The sequence below is a fragment of the Ricinus communis genome, chromosome 2 (assembly GCF_019578655.1).
Source record: "Ricinus communis isolate WT05 ecotype wild-type chromosome 2, ASM1957865v1, whole genome shotgun sequence".
Lineage (NCBI taxonomy): Eukaryota > Viridiplantae > Streptophyta > Magnoliopsida > Malpighiales > Euphorbiaceae > Ricinus > Ricinus communis.
This window is the reverse complement of record NC_063257.1, coordinates 5,595,301-5,615,821: the sequence shown is the minus strand read 5'-3', so window position 1 is coordinate 5,615,821 and position 20,521 is coordinate 5,595,301. Positions and strand designations below refer to the sequence as shown.

At 31.8% G+C, this 20,521-nt stretch overlaps 1 protein-coding gene and 2 pseudogenes across 1 annotated transcript; 1 reads left to right on the top strand and 2 right to left on the bottom strand.

The window, feature by feature from the left end:
* Positions 1–10,129: 10,129 nt before the first annotated feature.
* Positions 10,130–11,206, bottom strand: LOC8281689. The gene has a single exon (XM_002513918.4). It carries the CDS (start codon positions 11,105–11,107, stop codon positions 10,583–10,585), a length of 525 nt encoding a protein of 174 aa, XP_002513964.1. The 5' UTR covers positions 11,108–11,206; the 3' UTR covers positions 10,130–10,582.
* Positions 11,207–14,219: 3,013 nt separating this feature from the next.
* Positions 14,220–16,077, bottom strand: LOC8281690 (annotated as a pseudogene).
* On the top strand, positions 16,077–20,291 carry LOC8281691 (annotated as a pseudogene).
* The last annotated feature ends 230 nt before the right edge of the window (positions 20,292–20,521 follow it).

Sequence of the window (20,521 nt, the reverse complement as noted above, 5' to 3'; positions counted from 1 at the left end):
TAGAGATGGCGGGTCCTCTTTTTATCTTATTCTTTTTAAAAAAAATAATTAAGTAATATATATCGAGATAATTTTGAACTGGATCTAATTTAACGATTTACCGGAGATTTGGATTTTCCAAGCTTAGATACAGGATTCTGAGTTGTAACTGTAGTTTCTTAAGTTCTTTTTTTACTTTTTTTTTTTTTTTTTTATGATTTAAGATGTGAGATATTGAATTTTTTACACTGGATAATTTTTAACAAATTTCTATAACTTTTGTAAAACATTTTCTTATATAATTTAAAATTTGATGTAATAAAATAATCAGTGTGAATTGCAAGGGGAATGCTTTTTGATGCAGGCCCTGATATTTTTTGTTTACAGGATGGAATTCTAAAATGCCTGGAGCCCTGTATTAGCATCAATGTTTCTGAACTGCAATGAGATAATTTCTCTGTGATGAAAGAAAGAAAAGAATATTAAGCTTAGAGACATATTTAGTTTCTTCTAAATAATAAATAATTAAATTATTTTTGTTTTGTTTGATTTAGGAGACTACGATAGATCGTTGCCGAATTTTCTGATGCTTTTTTCTTTATCAATTAAAACTGATATTCATCTGACTTTGTTCTTTGGTGTAAATCACTAAGCCTGTCGAGATTATATGGCTGTCAGTACAGTCCTCCTCACACTGTTGACAAACTTTAATTGTAAAAAATTAAAGTTAATTGACAAACTAATAAAGCTGCTTAATTAGTGCACTGGACAGTGTGGATCTCAAGAAATTTAGTTGCATTGATTTGAGAAGATGATGGCATTCCATTTCATGTGCTCAGACTTTCAAGTCTAATTTAATTTTCTTTTTATTTATTTAGTAACTCAAACTTTCTACATTCATTGTTCATTCACACCTGGTATCAATTTCAACTAATGAGATTTCTTTTTTCTTTTACATAAAGAAAGATTTTCTGTTTTGGTGGATAGAAAGATTTGCTTTCCGAGTTAGTGTACACACTTCAATTGGTTTTTTATAATACAAAATTACTGGTTTTTCACTAAAGCTCAGCTATGTATATATTCTATTTTTATTCTTCAATTTTTTAATAAGAAAAAAAATTATTATTAATCTATTTATTGACTAATTAAAAGAGATAAAAATACGTTTATTATTAGACAATAAAAGTTTTAAATTCAAATTCTCATATCTCTTTTTTATCTTTACAATCTTCTATGGCGAGTACATTGCACTTTTTATGATTTTTTTTATTAAAAAGAAAAAGGCATTTGTGCACAAACTAATTTGACTTGTAAAAAAAGCTGCGCATATTAATTGCCATCTAATTAAAGAATTTGCTAGTAAGTGAAGGTGCATAAATGACGTGGATGAAGCAGAAACCATTTTTAAGTTCCTTCCTTCGGCATATATGGTATGCAGATGCAAACGTATTAAAAGATTCACCATCAATATTCATGGAGACAAAAATGGTATTAGTCCTTGAGTAATTCTTGACATGTATATGCCATGAATCTTTGGCATTACAAAGAAAACAAAGGGGTTTTATGGGGTACATGTGTATTGTGTAAACTAGATTGGGAGAAAGAAAAAGGGAAAGCCATGTGAAAAAACAAAAAGAAAAAGAAAGAGCTGGGAATGTCAGGGTTTTGACGGTTGCATGTGAAGATTTATTTTTATGGTAAGTGATAATATATATATATATATATATATATATAGCTCTTTCCCTTTTGTCACCATTTCATGGGAAGATCCAATCAAAAAGTGGATAAATCTAAATTGAAATGGTGAAGAAGACAAAAATATGTACGTAATAAGTTTGATTGGGATATTGGTTCTGTTTCTGGGACTGACTCTCGTGACACCCCTTCTTTCTATTGGGCTATATGTTCTTGCTTGCTGTGCCAGTATTGAGGTCACAGTAATCATAATATGTCAAATATGGAGCAGACTAAAGATGGCAAAATTGGAAAGCTAAGCCTGGGAGTATGTCACGATGTTCTCATGTCCCAACCTTAAAATGAGGCTTTGGTGATGGATTGGTCACGAGTTTAACCATTATAGGTGAAGTTGGATACTCAAATTAATAGCATTTATTTGATGATTAAATCAATCCAGAATAATGTTTTACCATAAAAGCTTTCCCAGGCCAGGTTAACCTTCATCCAAAGATAGCCCCCTAACATCATATAAATATATATGACGTACCGAGTCTTCCTACTTTCTAACAAATAAAATTCAGCAGGATATAGATTTAGATAATGTTGAAGATTGCAGCAAGAAATTGAAGTAACCATCTATATATAGGTCTTAAAATATAAAGAAAATGATATAAGTTTTGTAAGTTTCCTGAAATATGTGAAATTAATATATGATATTGATGAACCCACCCACTAAAAACTAACACTGCCTCTCTGATTTGATTATTTCACTCACTTAGATAATTACATGTCTCCTATATATTAATCACTCTCTTCTATACTTTTGAGTCCAAATAAGATTTAATTTCTGTCCTATTTACTGTTATTAATATGGAAATAGAGCAGTTGCCTTGGTGGAAAAAGAAAAAATCTTAAATAGTGATTGTTGAAATAGATTTTGTAAGATTTTATAATAAAAAAAAACTATTTATACTTTTAGAATTTGATTGAAAAAAACCCTTTTTTTTAGTTTTGCATAATTAAAATTTATAAAATTAATTATATAATTAAATTAAATTATAATAAAATAATAAAAATTTTAAATAAATTTTACTCTAATAAAATAATAATTTCATAATATTAAAATAGTATATTTTGAACTTTATCATTTCATTTTATTCTTACTTTATGAGTCTGCTCAATCTGTATAATTAATTATTTAAATCTTCAATTGGAAGATATCAGTTATTTATAATTATTGTATTACTATTTTCTATAAACGGGATAACAATATCTGCCTTGTTAATGTGCAAAATGATTAAATACAGACAAAAGGCATGCGTCTGGTCGTATGCTGAAACTTTAGATAAAGATGGCACGTGATAACAGAATTCTCAAAGCTCTCGAAATTACTCTATTTTCTTTTTCTTTCCATTTATAATTTTTTTATTAAATAAGCTAAAGGTTATGGTTGAGACTTGAGATAAGTTTCTCTCTCTCTCTTTTTATAGTCGTTTTTATTTCTCTAATTTAGATCCTTTTCTATGACCACTTTTGACGTGTTTATTAGGCAAGGCATCACATCCCAAAGAAGGGCACGTGGCTTCTTTCCTATGGTTCCATCTCATATTCTTGTCAAAGCAAATGATATTTCTGATCTTAGTATTAATGAAAATACCATTCGTGGCACAAGATCATTGGATTGATTAATGCTAAATACATGCTATAATGACGATCAAGTGGGACCCTTGTCTTCAAATCTCTCTTCTATTAGGGCAAAACTGTTGCAATGTGAAAACGATCGGCACGTGTCGATTGCAAGCCCAACCAATCCAAGAAGACAAGCTTGTGCTTGAGAGCATCGGAGGTGAACTCTATACATATGGGTGCATGTGATGGGTTATCAATAATAATTGTAGATGATTATGGCCAACTTACTTTATAAAACATTATCATATGCACACTGTTAGTGCTTTTGTACTATGTGTTTGAACTAAGCTTGCTTTATTTTTAAGCAAACAATTCCGATAATTGTTATAAAATAATAGGATTTCACCTCAAAGACTAAAGTGCTATATGTATAATTTGATTTAGACCTGTATTTCGTGTTAAATAATTATACTTGACTCTACATATAAATTCATGGATTTGAGTCTTATAGTCGATTAATTAATTTACATTTTACTTTGTATACATTTGCTAATATTAAATTAGAAAGTGTTTAATTTTAGAAATAAAATATGTTGCACTCGAATTATAACTTTTATATTATATAAATTTTTTAATTTTATAAAGAGTATATCCATAAATTAAAAAAATAAAAAAAATTGATTATATTTACATACAAAAATATACATAGCAGATGTGGGGTTACTATTAGTAGACCTTTTGACACTTTAGTTGAAATTTAAATGCATAATTAACCTTATTATTTAATAAATCTTTGTAGTTTTTATTAAAATAAATAGATAGCATGTAAAAACTGCAAAGCCAATAGGTGTTTTGAGTAAAAGAACAAAAACTGAGAGGTCAATGTAAACGACTAGATCGATCAAACAAATTCTCGATTTCACCAAATCACATATATAATAAGGGCCACATTCCTCGGATGAATTGGAAGTTAATTACTTATATTTATTAATTGATGAGAGTCACACACGTATGTACTCCTATTATTTTTCATGTTTGTTAGTGGAATTGTTGTTGACGATGTTGATTTAATCGAAGTCCTCAAAGAAGCCAAGAAAATCTGGTCGAAAATCAACTCAATTAACAAGACTTTAATAAAATTATTGATACCCACAGACCAAGTTGAAGTTGAGGGTCAACTGCAGCATTCTTTCCTTCACTAAGTTACTGCCGCACTATAAATACATGATGTTGATACAATCGTACTGTATTCTTAGTTTAAAAAGTATTGAATTGATGACATGAGGAAAATGATGACTTTATAAATTTGTCATAATGAAATTTTTAATCCATGTGGTTGTATAGGTGAGCTCAATTTACGCACCTAACAAATTTCATTAAATTTTTCTTGAAATTATGAATTTAGTTAATGGGTGTGTCTATATAATTAATCTCTCAGTATATGATTTCTTTTCCTAACATTAATAAAAGTATTTAATTGCAGTGTTAAGAAAATAGTATGAGCTTAATCAAAGCTAATTAGACACAACGAGCAGCAGCCCGAAGTGATAAGATCATCGTTAGGAACCACCTATAATCTGATCCAACAATTAATGAGATTAGTTGCTTTGACAAGCCTAATCGGAAGTTGTATTTATTTTCAAATTAAGCCTTTAAAGAAATTATTCCGAATTGAATTTTACCAAATATGGATAGCAAAAAATTTAATTATAGGGAAAGGAAACACCAAAATTGGAGGACAAATTTAGAAAAACAAATGCGGTTCCTTGGAAAGGAAGAAATTAAAACAGATTAGAGGGTATTATGGGCCGGGAATGGCAGAGAACACCATTAGCTGCGTTCGGAGGCGAGGGAGTAGTCGAGAGAGAAAAAGTGACTTCACTGGTTCAAGATATTACCATTAATTCATTACATTATGGGTTGAAATGGTCCAACTGCAACCCATGTGTGCACTTTTATGTCCAGGAACGAGGCCAAGCTTATGGGAGGATGACACGTTTTCATGAGCTTTAATTTGTTGTCATAAGTACATCAAATAATTCATTCATGCAACTTCCACCCATTACTAGATTTTAAAATGAACAACAGTGAGGTGAATTAATGCTTCAATTACATTTTACTAAAAATAGCCACTCCTTTTTGTACCTTCATCCTTACTCATGAGAAGAGTGCATAATTCCATGGAAAAAGAAAGGATTAACTTAGTTTTTCAACATCAAAATAAATGGTAGCATAAAAGACAATAACCAAAGAAGAAGCAACAAGTTACGAGTCTAAATTAGTAGCCCAAGTGCATACAATTTGGGAAGTATGAAGTGGAAGATATTGGGTTCTTTAGTGGGAACAAATTGACTACTCCAAATTCCACAAGCATGCCTTATAATTACAAGCCAAGAACTTTAAAGTGGGTGGATCTCATATATAAGATCAGTTCACCTAACACAAAACAGTATATCAGATAAGCCAATAAAGAAACAACAAACTATTAATAACCTAAAAGAAGGGAAAATTTGAATAGAAATGGACGAACTCAGATGTAACATTTGGATTGTGGTGCTAGGTCATTTTAGAAAGGGAAAATGAGGTAGGTTAATTTCATTTTCAGTATGAGAAAACATAACAACCTTGCTTTTTATTATTCTTTATCCTTTTTTTTTTAGGTTTAATCAGTATTATCGGAATCGAACCGACTTATTGGTTCAACCGCGACTCGTGAAAAAAAAAATCAGTTCAACTAAAAATTCAAATAAGCAAAAAATTCATTGAAACTCATCAAAACTCATAAAACCTATTACATACCGTGAAAACTGCGTGATAGTCATAAACCAAGTGAGTTAAAACATTAAAGTAAGAAGCTTATAAAAAATTTTAAAATAGTAAATAAAGAATGTAATCAATCTCTTAAAAAACTTTTTATTAATTATTTATTAATGTGAAATTATATAAGATAAAAAATATTTTATAAACTTTGAAGCTTAGTGTATGTAAATTTATATTATATCTATATTTTTTTTGAAATTATTATATTATTATTATTAATAACTATTTATTAATTGTGAATATTATTTAAAAGGTAGCAATTCAACCCAAAAAATAAAACAGTTGAATTTTAAATTACTTTTTTTTTTAGGAAGCGATGCTCGAGTCGGTTATGATAACATTGGATTTAATAGACTTTGAACTAACTCTTTCAACTTCAGTTTAGGTGGTAAGAAATTATATCATCTAGTTAAAGAGTGTTCTGTTTAAGAATAAAAAATAATTATTTTTATTATTGTACAGTCCGTAATTTCTTAATGCAAAAAAAAAAAAAAAGAAAAAAGAAGAAAAATACTTTGACTGGGTGAACGTGAGAGACCCGCAATTTGTATTTACGAAGAGAAATTGAAGTAACGTAGTATGTGTATAATTAGATAATTAAATTGGTTATTATATGGCATTGGTCCCATCATTAATTCCTTTCGTATGATCTGCTTGAGCTTCACCTTCACCTTCACCTTCACCTTTATGGTTGTCAATTAATGGTTATGTCGGTGTTGTATTCTTCCAAGGTTAACTTTTGTGTCTTTTTCTTTTCCTTCTTTTATCAGCAACTACTGTAAATCCATACATTTATTTATTTCTAGTATACGTTTATCTTTTTTAACTGCTCTATTTATATTCTATATTTTTCAAACGATTTAATTAGAATTTAAATGTTTTTTTAAATAAATAATTTACAAGAAGTTAGCATTTGATTTTCTTTTGCATATCAATTCCTTTAAATGCATCCTCAATTGCTAAAATTAAAATCTTGAAGTCGGTGAATTCTTTATCTTCTTATTTCAGTTGCTAAATTACCGAGCATTACTGGCCTTCAGCAATGATTACAAGCATAGTTCCATGAATTTAGCACTTAATTGAACCGTTTTCAAAATATTTAAAGTTTAAGATAACCAAAGTAATTGAGGGATAGTTAATTATATTTGTAAATAAAAATTAAGGGCTTATATATATTTTTGGTCACTTTTCATCAAGCTACTTAAATTTACATCACATGAAAAACCATCACATTCTACGAATTAACACTACACATGACAACGAAGAGGGAAGGAGAGGAATAGGTAATTTAAAGGAAAATAAAGTGAGTTGAAAGAAAGAAAAGAAAAATTATTATTTTATTATGTTTGATTACATAAAAATAATCATTAAATGGAAGGGAGGGGAAATATGTAAAATTTGTTTAGATGAGTGAGAGGAAAAGGAAATAATAATCATTAAATTAATATATAAATCTTAAAATAATATGTCATTACATAATAAAATACATACAAATTTCAATTAATTATAATATTTAGTCGTAAATAATTTTATAATGAAGTGCATACAAATTTTACCTTGATTAAATTATGAGATAATTAACTATAAACAGAAAAAATAATAATATTATGTAAATAATAGCTACAAAATATATAATTTTCACGTAAGAAAAACATATATAATGAAAGACAATCTAAATTTTATATAAAAAAAGTTATCTTTTTATTATTATTAAAAATAAAATGATAAAAAAGATTATATATATATGTTTTAATTCTTTCTTATGACCCAAATTAAAGTGTAATCAATTTCATATTCCCCAAGAAGAATGAAAGGGAATTCTTCTCCTTCTTAAAAAATTAAATAGCCAAATATAATGATAACTCATTCTCCATTTATTCTCTTTCCTTTCTTTTGAATTACCCCTTATCTATACATAGTGTAAACGATATTCAATCACATAGATCCTTTTGCCTATTTAAGTATGTATTAGGTATCAATCAATTAGATACTATATATGTTTAACCTTACATCAAATATATGAACTGCATGTGGTTAAAAAAAGAAGTAAGAGTTGCATTAAAACTATACGATCTGAGTTAACATGTAATGCAAAAATTAATGGAGCATAAGCATAGATCATTATCATACTAGATTAAGATTTAAATTGGGTGGAGGAAAATAACTTATATAATGCATAAATATTGGGTGGAAAAATTGTGAAAATTAAATTATTGTGCATTGTCTTCTTGTACTTTTATTTTTTCAAGTACTAAATAAAAGAATACAAGTAAAATGGGTAAAAAGAAATGAAATCAGCAATGATTAGCTTGAGAATATTCGGAACCTGGAAAAAGAAAAAAAACCAAAAAACATAAATTAATATTCAATCAAAAGATACAAACGGAATGAGTAGCCCAACTTGGGTTTCCTGCTTGCTTGCCAATAATTCTCTCTAGTTCATGGGCTCACACTGACCTCCCCAATCTGCAGGCCGTTTGTTTTTCTTTTTCTTCATGCTCCCGATGTTCCACTTAAAACCGCACAGAGACCCTCCCAAGTCCCAAGTCTCAAGAGGTTTGGGTTCAATCTCCACATGGAGTATCATTTGAATGGTTCATTTGATGTTTCCTTGCAAACATCTTTGGTATTTTCCATCGGAGTTGATTATATACGGTAAAATAATGTATCACTTAGTTTTGGTGCACCTAATTGTCTCTTTGATTATAAAGTAATAAATTAAACCAGATTCAGAAGCCAATTAATAAAGAAAACAGAAGAGAAAGCATTAAAAAAGAAAAGGGAAAAAGATAGTTACATCCGAAATATGTGATAGCCTTGATAGGTAGGGTGCAAAAATAAAAGTGTTTAACAACTTATCTTTTACCTATTAATTAGGTCTCGTTAATATTTTAGTTTTCTTTTTCTGATATTTATTTTAATAGTTTGTATTTATTTTCGTCTTCGTAAAGATGGTGTGATGGATTATAGAGGGCAGTAGTTTACAGACCAAATAAAGCAGTGGATCAACAAAAAGGAGAAGCAACAAAAGAAGATCCATTCTCTAAACAATGATTTGTGTTGTTGTTATATTATACCTAATTGAAGTTGGATGCCCTTTCTTATGATATTATAGCATGGACTGAACTTGCAAATATAGACGCATGCCAAATCTCATAACATGACGATATCCCAAAATTAAAACATTCCCCCCCTGCACCAGATAAATCATTATTCCTCCCAATCTCATATCTTATTTCTATTCTTTTAGGTATATATATGGTGGGTGTGTATGTGAGTGAAATATATACTAGACATAATCTGAGGACTCATATCCAATCAAATATGGCATATTCCGAAGATAATTGGTCTATCCATATGCAATTCTTTTATTTCAATTTCGAGAAGAGTATAAATGAATGAATAAATAAAAGCTAGTCAGAATTGTTGTTGGACAAGTTTCATTAAAAAAGGGAAAAAAGAAAAAGCTCACAGATTACATGTAAATTTAATTTTCCACATTCAAAGTAATACATGCATTATAATTGTAACTTGCAAGAAGGGTTATGCATGACTAGATCAAAAGGTTGATCCAATCTTTGCTGTGACATTAATTGAAAAGCAATAATTGGCAAAAATATATATTGTTTTGTGCTTTAAAAATATATTATTCATCTATGGAGTTCGTGTACAAGTAGAAATATACCTTATGAATAAGTTAATATTCCTTTATGTTTTTCTTTAATCGCCAGTTTAATTAAATCATAGCTGGGGAAATTGCCAAGAACTTGATCTGATGAGAACTAATTTTGGCCAGTTGTCAATTTTCTTTTGCCAGCTTAACAGTTTTGAACTTTTTAGCCCACAGGAAGTTGCCAAGAACCTGGACCCCAAGTCACAAATATATATACATATATATTTATATATATTAGACCGCCTTTCAAAACTGATTAGAAAGAAATTGTAAAGAAGACATAATAATCAAAGTAAACCAAGTTGAAGTTTCAACTTGAAATCTCATGGAAATTTCTTGGAATCAATGGAGAATTTATCAACCCCGGTATATACCATTTGATTTACTTTAGCCTTGAAAATCTGTACATGACAGGCTAAATGCCAGCATGTCTCCTTGCTGTTACATATGGAATTTTTGTCTTATCATTACACAGAGACAAACTCGAACTACTTCTATATCAGAATCAATTCTTACAAAAGAATAAAAAATGAAGAAGATCTGAGGAACTATATATTGAATTAAACAAAGGTATAGTAATCAGTAGAATTATGTCTATATGCTTAATTTCACAAGTGACTAATACATGATTAATGTAATAGAAACACATGAGTATTCATCTTTCAGCTGCTTTATGCATGGTGTTTTTTTTTTTATTGACTCATTTCTTCTTGTTTTTGTTGTGACACTAACAACTAACTTTCTAACCTAATAAAAGAATAGAAGAGGAAAGAAAAAAAAGAATCAATTAAGAAACTGCATCTATCAATTAACCCTAGTACTGAAACTCATCGTCATCCTTTCCTCAATGGTTCTCGAGTGCACTAAACCCTCCTCCATTCCCTTATTCTTTGGACGTAGTCGTAACTTAGACCAAAACCCAGTTTTCTTGATCTTATGATCATTATCAACCTTCTCTTTGTTGCCTCTGATTTTAGTTCTTGAAATAAAAACCAAAGATCTACTCCTGGTGAGCACATTCTTGCCACTTAACAAGAATGAAAAAGATCCTTTCCCTTCATGACCAGGACGATAACGATGCATTGGAGAAGAACAAGAAGAACATGAAGAAGAAGAATAAGAAGACAATGAAGAAGAAGAAGAAAGCGAATCCATAGAGGAAGTAGCACGTGATGAGGAGCTAGTAGTTGAAAGCTGAGAAAGCTTTTCACTCAAACAAATGGAGCAAACCCCAGGGGATTGCTTGTGTTTTGGGTGCTTCTTGCATCTACCATCTGGCTTTGTTCGAGGGACAGCAGCGGAATCCTTTGATCTCTTCAAATATCCCATGTTTTTTGAGTTATCATCACCTGCAAAATAGCAAGTGGGCGTGGTGTATATACAGCTATATATAAAGGGTGTGCATTTCCATGTTGGTTCATGGGAGGTTTCGTTTGGAACTGTTGTTTATTTATTATTATATTATTATTTTTGAAGTAGCTTTTTTGACGGTTTGCGATAGGAATTTGACGAGTTGGCTAGTGAGGACTATCTGTACGGTCTCGATGAGATGAAGGATTTGTGGGGTATACTGAGTCGGTGGCTGGATTAATTTGCGCGGAGGAAGTGGTGTCGAATGCCTAATATGAATTCTGTGGGGGCGGCGTGGAAATTCAGCTTTTACTCTATTTTGGTCTTTATTTTATTTCTTACGTTATTATACAATTTTTTTTTTTGCTTTTATAAAAAAAAGAAGCATTTTTTTTAAAATTTAAATTATTCAAATATTTAATATAGTATAAACATAGTGAACTAATTATAATAACTTGCCATCATTTTATTTCTATTTTGATATATTTTAATTTATATTTGAATAACTTTTTAATTGTTGATTTCTTAAACATGATCAAATATATAGTTCTCGTCTATTAATTTAATTTAAAAATATAATTATAATTAAAAAAATATCTCTATTTCCATTCCTTAAATAATATACGTTTGTAAGATGATAAAACAATACCTTATATTTGTATAAAAGATCTTTTTTCTTTCCTTAAGCAAAAGTAAAGATAATTACGAAATTTAGTAGTAAGAAGAGATTAAGATTATTGAAGATTATTATACGATTAATTTCTTATTTTAAGATATATTATTTTTAAATAAATTTTTAGACAATTATAGATTTACTTGTAAATAATTTATATGTTTTTAATTACACACGACCTGAAAAAATAAAAACATATTTTATTTTTATTAAAAAAAAGAGATTGTTTTTATATTATATTTTAATGATAAAATTCATACGAATATAATTAAGACATTAATCTATAGATTATCAAATTAGTCGATGTTATAAGAATAGTTAATAAAAACTTTAGCACGAGCTTCTTAATTAATTTGCATATTTTTTTTTTCTTCTCATCCGTACTTTATATCTTGTGTGTGTATATATAATTGCTTTATATACTCATACGATTTTTAACAATTAAGTAATTACAAAATATTTAACTAAAATAATATATTTTCATAATAAATTTACATAAATTATGATATGTCATGGCATAGGATTGGAATGCCTTAAAAAGACACATAAATCATTTGTGTCTTAATTAGTGATAAGGCTTAGTTTAGTTTGATATATTATCTCACTATAAAAACTTTTGAGCCGTTATGTCTCCTAAAAGAAAAAGAGTGATAGGATAGAGAAAATAATAGAGTGAGAAGGGGCGCTGTTTTATGTGGAAGAAGAAGAAGGAAATATATTTATAATATATATATATAGGTACTTCCACACCTAAAGCAACATCCTTTAAGAAGAGGGTTGGTCCGACCAATAAAGTTCAGCCGGGCAACTCATTTCTGTGTAATTATATATCTTTTCCTTAATTACGTATGCTTACTATTACTTAAATTGAGTCGTGTTTGGTTCATCTATAACATTGGAGTTCATTAGTACCTATGAATATGAGTTTTCTTAAGTCAAAAGAAAAATCGTTTCTTGTCGATTTTGGTCCAGCTAATCGATCAGGAAATCAATTATACCCCACAATAAGGAAATTACTCCATGTTACCACACAAAAGAAAGAAAATTACTTGTAATTTGGCACCTTCTTTGTTTCTATTGTCGATTTAACTTTATAAAAATGTTCTCCAAATTACACAACTGTGGATTTATTAACAGCATTTACGTTAGATGAGTTGGGAACTCGGATACATATATCAAACTCATGTTAAAAATGTATATATTATCATTTACATGCAAAGTTAATTACTTGTTTTTTCCCATTAATATATTATTTTCCCAAAAGGACCTAAATATTTTTTCTTTTTTATTTGTAGGGATTACATTACACTATTGCTAGAGGGAGCACAAGTTCAACGAAGACAGCTTTAAAAGAGAAAAGAGAGGGAACAAAAAAATTCCAAGAATAAGAGCACACAGCATGAGCGTCATGATTACTTTATCCCATTTTCCCACTTCCATTGTCAGCGGAGATGCGGTTTCTTTGCAGAAAAGAGAGAGACAAGAATCAAGAGAATGGCATTAAAGAAGATTAAAGAGAAAAAGGAAGAAAGAAAAAACAAGGGTTAGTTGAGATGCAGTATTTTAAGAATTAAAGCATGTCGAGACCATTCACCCTTGTGTTTGGCTCAAAACTATTTATTTGTGTACTGACATTGGCCAGGGCTTTTATTAGAACACGGAATAATTGCTGCTGGACAGTGGGGCTAGGATGCTCACACCCACAAAAGCTAAGTCCCCATCTCTATCAAATACTTGTAGTTATGGGCCCTCAGTCCTCACTGACCTAACAAAATGTTATTTTTCTAACTGTATCAAGTGGCTCATGGCAAAGGCAGATGCTTATGTTTTATTAGGCACCCTTGTTCAAGACCTCATTAGCACTATCAACCCTTAACATGGTTGGATAGAGGAATTATGAGGGAAAGCAGAAAAAAGGAAAAGAAAAAAAAAGTTGTGAATATAAGGATGGTTGCCTAAACACCGGGAAATGTGAAATTACAAATTAAAAATAAAAAGGAAATGTTCATGTGCCAGTGCGACTGTGATTATCTCCAGCTATAGAGCAGATTGTTTCCCGCATTAAAATTGTTAAATTTATTTCAGCAGTAGTCACCAAGAAGCTGCAGGAGAGGAACTGGATCTGGCTTGGGTCGAAAGTCATTGTTGCTACCTGTCAGTACAGTATAGTACAGATCCATGAAAAAAGAATATATTTTAAGAAGTATTTTAATACTGTAGTCTTTGGCTCCATCATTTGCAAGGTCACAGGATGTGGTTTAGAGGAGAATGGGGCACAGATACATTCATATGCTTGAAAGGCTGTTCAGCCAACTATGATAGTTAAAATCTGCCAACCAAATTACGAAATCTTTCAACACCCACCATGCAGCATAGAACAAAATTAACGCAGAATTCGCATAAGTTGTCAAGGAAGAATGGAGGAAAAAGGAAAAAGAAATATCATGATTTCAGTTTCACACAGTTTCCATTACTATGAGGCTGGGGATATGTTTTGGTCATCACAAGACCATGGAACTTAAGAAGTTAAAGACAAGACAAGATTCTGTAAATTATTGCTACCAATAAAGGAGATAATAAACGATCATAGTTTAACCAGCAAGTAAAAATTCATTAGTTTAACGTGCACAGAAATACCACCTAATTGGGTCTCATCCCTTTCGGATAGAACTTCATAATGGCAACTCAGAAGACGTCCAACTTAAGAATATATCAACCAAGTGGCAGCTGGATGACGACGTCACAGATTGAATTCCTGTTCCCACTCCATTTCCTTATTTTTCTGCTGCAGATGCTTCAGTTGTTTTAATTTGTGTTGTACATTGAGAAACATACGGCTTTAGCTGAAAGCAAAAGAGTAAACATTTAATCAGCAAAACATGCAAAGCGCTTAGTTTAAAAATTTGGTAGATCACTAGCGTGAGAGAAGAATATTGTACTTATGGGGAAAATTTTGCCGTTTTAGATGCACCATGCAACCAGTTATTTGTAAGATTCCCATTTTCTAGCCTTTTTCTTTTTCCAGGTGAGAGTAATGCCATCCATAGAACAAGCATACACGACACAAGTCTTATAATCATGGAGACTAAGGTTTAATCATTCTCTTCTACATCAATTGAAATAATGAAGATAAGCAAAGGGGAAAACTTCTGTAAGTTGAACATGAGATACATCGACCAACTATCTCCTCATGCTAAATACTTTATGCAGCAGATGTGCTTAATAGGCTAACTTCTCATATGTTCTAGAGAGACAGAGATATATATCCCTTTCATTATTTAAAGAAAGAAAAACAATTCACAATCCAAAACAAAAACGTTACCTATAAAACAACTATATGGAAGAAAACATATTCTTCCATACAAAGAAACAAAAAATTCAAGAATACTCCAACAAAAACTATTCTTGCAATAATAATTCTTGTAACTGAAAGATAAAGAAGCCTAACAATTGACAGCTTCCAACCAATTACATTCCAACACTCAAAAGGAGATCAGAAAACTATAAACGAAAGACCCTTATCATCAACGCCATTTACATGTTTTAGTATCATCAATGCAAGTGCTGAGTATCCGTTCTCCAAAAAACAGAAACAGAGATGGGTGGAGAAAGGTTACCTTGAAGTCAGTCAAATCAGGTACAACATAGTTCGGCAATTTCTCGGGTACAATAACGTAGCCACCTGCAACAAGCAGTTTTTTCAGAAACAACATATAATAAAATATCATTTGCCAATAAAATGAGACGTGCTGCACCTCTCTTCAGAATCTAAGAACTCCAGGTAGTTAGAAACGAACATGCTTAAGTTTATGCATGATTCAGTCTTTAAATTGGCAAAGTGTATTATCCATGGAAATTCCAAGTATGATCCATTAAAATGATGATTCAAGAACTCTCCTAAATAAAGCTGTAACGATTTAATGTAGCCACAAAAGTCCCACTCAACCATTAACCTGTAATTTAGTCTGTTAAACTTTTGAGTTTCACATTGCACTGATACTACAATTAAGCAAACACCTGGTGACTTAGAAAATGGCAGTGCTATATTATGCAAAAATTTCTAATACTTTAAAACTAATTAAAATGATATTTGCAATTAAAAGAAATGGGAAAGATGGAACCTTTGCGAGTGTGAAAACCAGTAGGCTTGCAATTCTTTCCCTTATAATAATCACGAGGAGCGCGTTTCGACGACAGAATATCCAACACGACGTTCTCTTTCTTCGAAATGCCCTTCCTATCCCCAGTATCAAACTCAATGCCATAGTCGATCAAAAGTATGCTGTTATATAGCAAATTAAGAACCCAAATCATTTAAAAAAAAATCAAATTTCGAATACTAATATCAAACAAAAAGAAATTAACCAAATTTCATAGTGTATAACCGTTAAAGGGAGTGAAGTAGACTTACTAGGCTGAAGAATTGAAACAACACCGGAGAACGACGAATCCGAAGAGGGTTTAGGGGTTTTCTGCTCTGCAAAACAGTAAAGCCTTCGATTGAGGGGGGAAAAAGATAAGAGCGGAGAGTAGATGGATCTGGCAAAACCATGGTCGGATCCTGAGTTGGTTAGGTTGATTTGCGAGGAAAGGAGAACGATGAGAGGTGCTGAATTGGTTAGGTTGATATCCCGCCGTTTCATTCATAACAAAGTAAGTTATTCAAAGAGACCTTTTTTTACTCTTATAACTAGAGCGCCCTCCGCAACAGCAGCTGCGCAAGAACCAGTTACAACAGAAAGTTTTAATAGTAAAGGTGATTTATTTGATTTTTTTTTTTGAAGTTAAAAGGTTTTATTTTCCTTAGTCTTTTAAATTGATGACGGTGGATTTTAGTGGTGAAGCCACAATGGATGGCAGCGATTGATTTTAAGTGGATAAGGGATAATAAAGAGGAGGTTGCTTTGAATATAAAGAATAGGAATTCTAATGCTAATCTTGAACTCGTGCTTGAGCTTTATGAGAAGATGTTAGCTGTCCAAAAGGTCAGTTCTTTTTTAATTTTATGCATTCTACTTTAGGTCTTAGTTACAATTGCCTTCTGGGGTATTTACTTACTTGAGGAAGTTGGTTAATCTCAATCAAAAATTTTATGGTGATTGTGTGAAAAACTTTTAAAGCTTGTTTATGTAGCCCCACATTCTCTTCTCATTTTTCATTTACATGTGGATAATACCATTATAGTAACTTAGGCTCTTAAAAATGACATGTAGTTTGATGTTACAAAATTTCGGTTTGGAGCTACATAATGCTGCCATTCATAAAAGTTGTGACTTTTGTCTTTAAACTAGGGTTGATTGCGATTGTGGGTCTATAGTCATATAGCACATTGGTTTGGCATAAACAACGTAGATAAAGAAAATTAGGAAGAAGGTAAAAGCTAGTTTGCTTCTCATTTTATCTAATTGGAACTTCCAGATATTAGGAAGTTGAACGGCTTCGTGGAGAAAGGAATGCAGTAGCTAACAAGATGAAAGGAAAGCTTGAGCCATCAGAGCGTCAAAAACTCATAGATGAGGGTATAGATTGACTTAATTATTGTGACTTCTTTTGCTTGTTGATTTGATCACGATTGGGAAGTTTCTGCTTTATTTTATTTTTCCTCCCCACATTCCTTTGATGGTCTTTCTTTCCCTTCTTTCAGGAAAGAATCTGAAAGGACTAATGACTTTGGAAGAAGACATGCTAAAACATACAGATGAGCTACAACAGGAAGCACAATGTATTCCCAACATGACTCATCCTGATGTTCCAATTGGAGTGGAAGATTGTTCGACAGTGAGAAAGATGATATATTATTCTCTAGGCTGGTTCTAAATCTTATTTTTATATTCTTGTTAGTCCAGTCTATGAATATCAGTTTGTTATTACAAGTTGTTTGCTTTTTCTCCCGGCTTTTAGGTGGGTAGTCCTCATGAATTTAGCTTCCCTGTCAAGGACCACCTTCAGCTTGGGAAAGAACTAGATCTATTTGATTTTGATGCAACTGCAGAGGTACTCACTCTTTTACTTTAAGGTATTAAAGTATTCCTACAGACGATTATTGGACCATTACTATTGTCGCATAAAACTTATGTTGTAATTAGCCATGAATTGCGCCCTTTTTATGAACAAGTTGTCACCAGTACCAACTGTTTCATACCCAGAATAGCAATATAAGTTTCTATTAATTGGTCAAGAAAGTAACTGATTTATGGTTGCAATGGTTTAATTGGTGTTCTTCAGGGTTTGAAAGCATTTAACTGAAATCAGAAAGCATTCAAATGAAATTAGACTTGGTTGTATCATATTGATTACTACAGCTCAGTTTCGATATTAATGCACGTGGAAGTTGGAAGCTGCTGTATCTTTCTCATAAAAGGTTTCTCAGTTGCTTTTGAATCAAACGTTGATGAATTTTGGGAGATTTCAGCTGTTAGGGTATCGAGGTTTCCACATAACAAGTGAACTGGGTCACTTCAAATTCATGTGCATTTAATATATTGCTTGCTTACACAGGTCAGTGGATCAAAATTTTACTATCTCAAGAATGAAGCAGTTATGCTAGAGATGGCCCTTGTCGACTGGACTCTCTCTGAAGTCATGAAAAGGGGCTTTACACCTCTAACAACCCCGGAACTTGTAAGAGCATCTGTTGTTGAAAAATGTGGATTCCAGCCTCGTGGAGATAATACCCAGGTTTGTTTTCATTTAGTTTATGACTTTTGTCTAAATGGTAGTAAATGCATTTAGTATTCTTTTGTGCTTAGCATGGATAGTCAGATATGGAGTTGATGGAAAAGCTATCTGCAAACATTTCTGCCGTAAAGTGGAAGCTTTATGGTTTGGGTAATGATATGCCAGGAAGACCATTAGATTCGACCTTCCTGGTGGATGAATCCTTATAGTACAAAGGGCCTCATTCACTGGCAAAAGTCCTATTAATGATTACCTCAAGCCATTTTAATAGCGGCTTGTTCAAATTGATTGCAATATAATGATTGATGATTTACTTATTCCAGATACTTAACAGGTTTACTCTATCGAAGGTAGTGATCAGTGCTTGATTGGCACTGCAGAGATTCCTGTTGGAGGAATTCATATGGAATCTATCCTTACCGAGTCAATGTTGCCATTGAAGTATGTTGCATTTCTCATTGCTTCTGTACGGAAGCTGGTGCTGCAGGCACTGCAACTAGGTATTTATCTGAGCATTATCTATTTCATATAGTAATCTATTATTATTTAATATTTTTGAGGTAGTTTAACTTGGATTATTGCAGCTCTAGTATTTGATAGTCTCCTTAGTTTTCTTTTGATGGAAGAACCTAGCAATCTTGATTCGTCATTCACATTTTCTTTAATTGTCCCCCTGTTATGGAAGGCTTCTGTCCCACTCAACACATGATATTTGTGATTTGTCTTGCTTATTGATCCTATATTCAGATGACCAGCCTTTATGTTTGAAATTATTTTAAGTCTTGTCATGAAGATTTAGAACCATGCTGCTTTTAGAAACTTCTGCTGAAGCAACGAACTCATACCATTTGTTGGCAGGGGTCTTTATCGAGTTCACCAGTTCAGCAAGGTGGAGATGTTCATTCTATGCCCAACAGAGGAGAGTCAATCCCATCATGAGGAACTATTAAAATTGAAGAAGATCTCCTCTCTTCATTAGGTTTACACTTTAAGTAGGTGCTGCCAATGTTCATCATATTATTTGTTTTTATTATTTTGTTTCTATGCAGCTCATAAGCATTTTGTTTTTGGCAGAACTATAGATATGGCCTCGGCGGATTTAGGGGCTCCTGCTTTCCGCAAATCTGATGTGGAGGCATGGATGCCTGGTTTAGGATGATATGGTGAGGTATGAACACCACATCTTCTTGTACACTTGGTGAATTTCTCTACATCCACACTTTTGCTCTAAAAGTTCTGCAATTCAGCAATTTTGAGACCTGGTAATTCCCTTAGGTTAGTTGCTCTTATTATTTTAACAGATATCAAGTGCATCGAATTGTACAGACTATCAAAGTCGTCGACTAGGAATTGGTATCGCCCATTGGATCCGACATTAAGGAATCCTAAAAAGGGGAAAAGCAGCCTTGCTCCAACAAAGTTTGTCCACACATTAAATGCAACAGCTTGTGCAGTTCCACGGATGTTGATATGTTTGCTGGAAAATTACCAGCAAGAAGATGGTTCTGTCGTTATCCCTGAGCCATTGAGGCCATTCATGGGCGGGTTGGAATTTATAGCTCCTAAATCCTCTTAAATTAAGTCGAGTATTACTTGTGATTTTGCTGAGATCCATATCTGGAGCCTTTTTGGTGGCAATTTTTACATATTTATGTATTTGCCTTGGATGGGTAACAACTGAAAACTATAAAGAATCTGAAGTAGTTTTATAACCATTTCAGAAGGAAACTTTTGATTTATACTGTAAGTGTTTGCAAAAATTATCAGAGGAATAAAATTACTGGCACGAGTGCCCTGCGGCTGAATTGCTTATATTAAGTTTATTTGGCTGGCTCCAGTGCCTAAGAGGGCTGCTTGAACAGCTTCAGTGCCTGATACGGGTGTTAAGACTGGTTTTATTTTGTAGGCTAGATAAATCAATTAGCCAAGTGTCTGCTCCAATTTCTTAATCTTTTTCTCCTTTAAAATGGTTGCTTGATGAGGATGCTTAACTGTCAGGGTTATCAGGAAATTGAAAGCAGCTCCGCTATGCACCCTGTGCT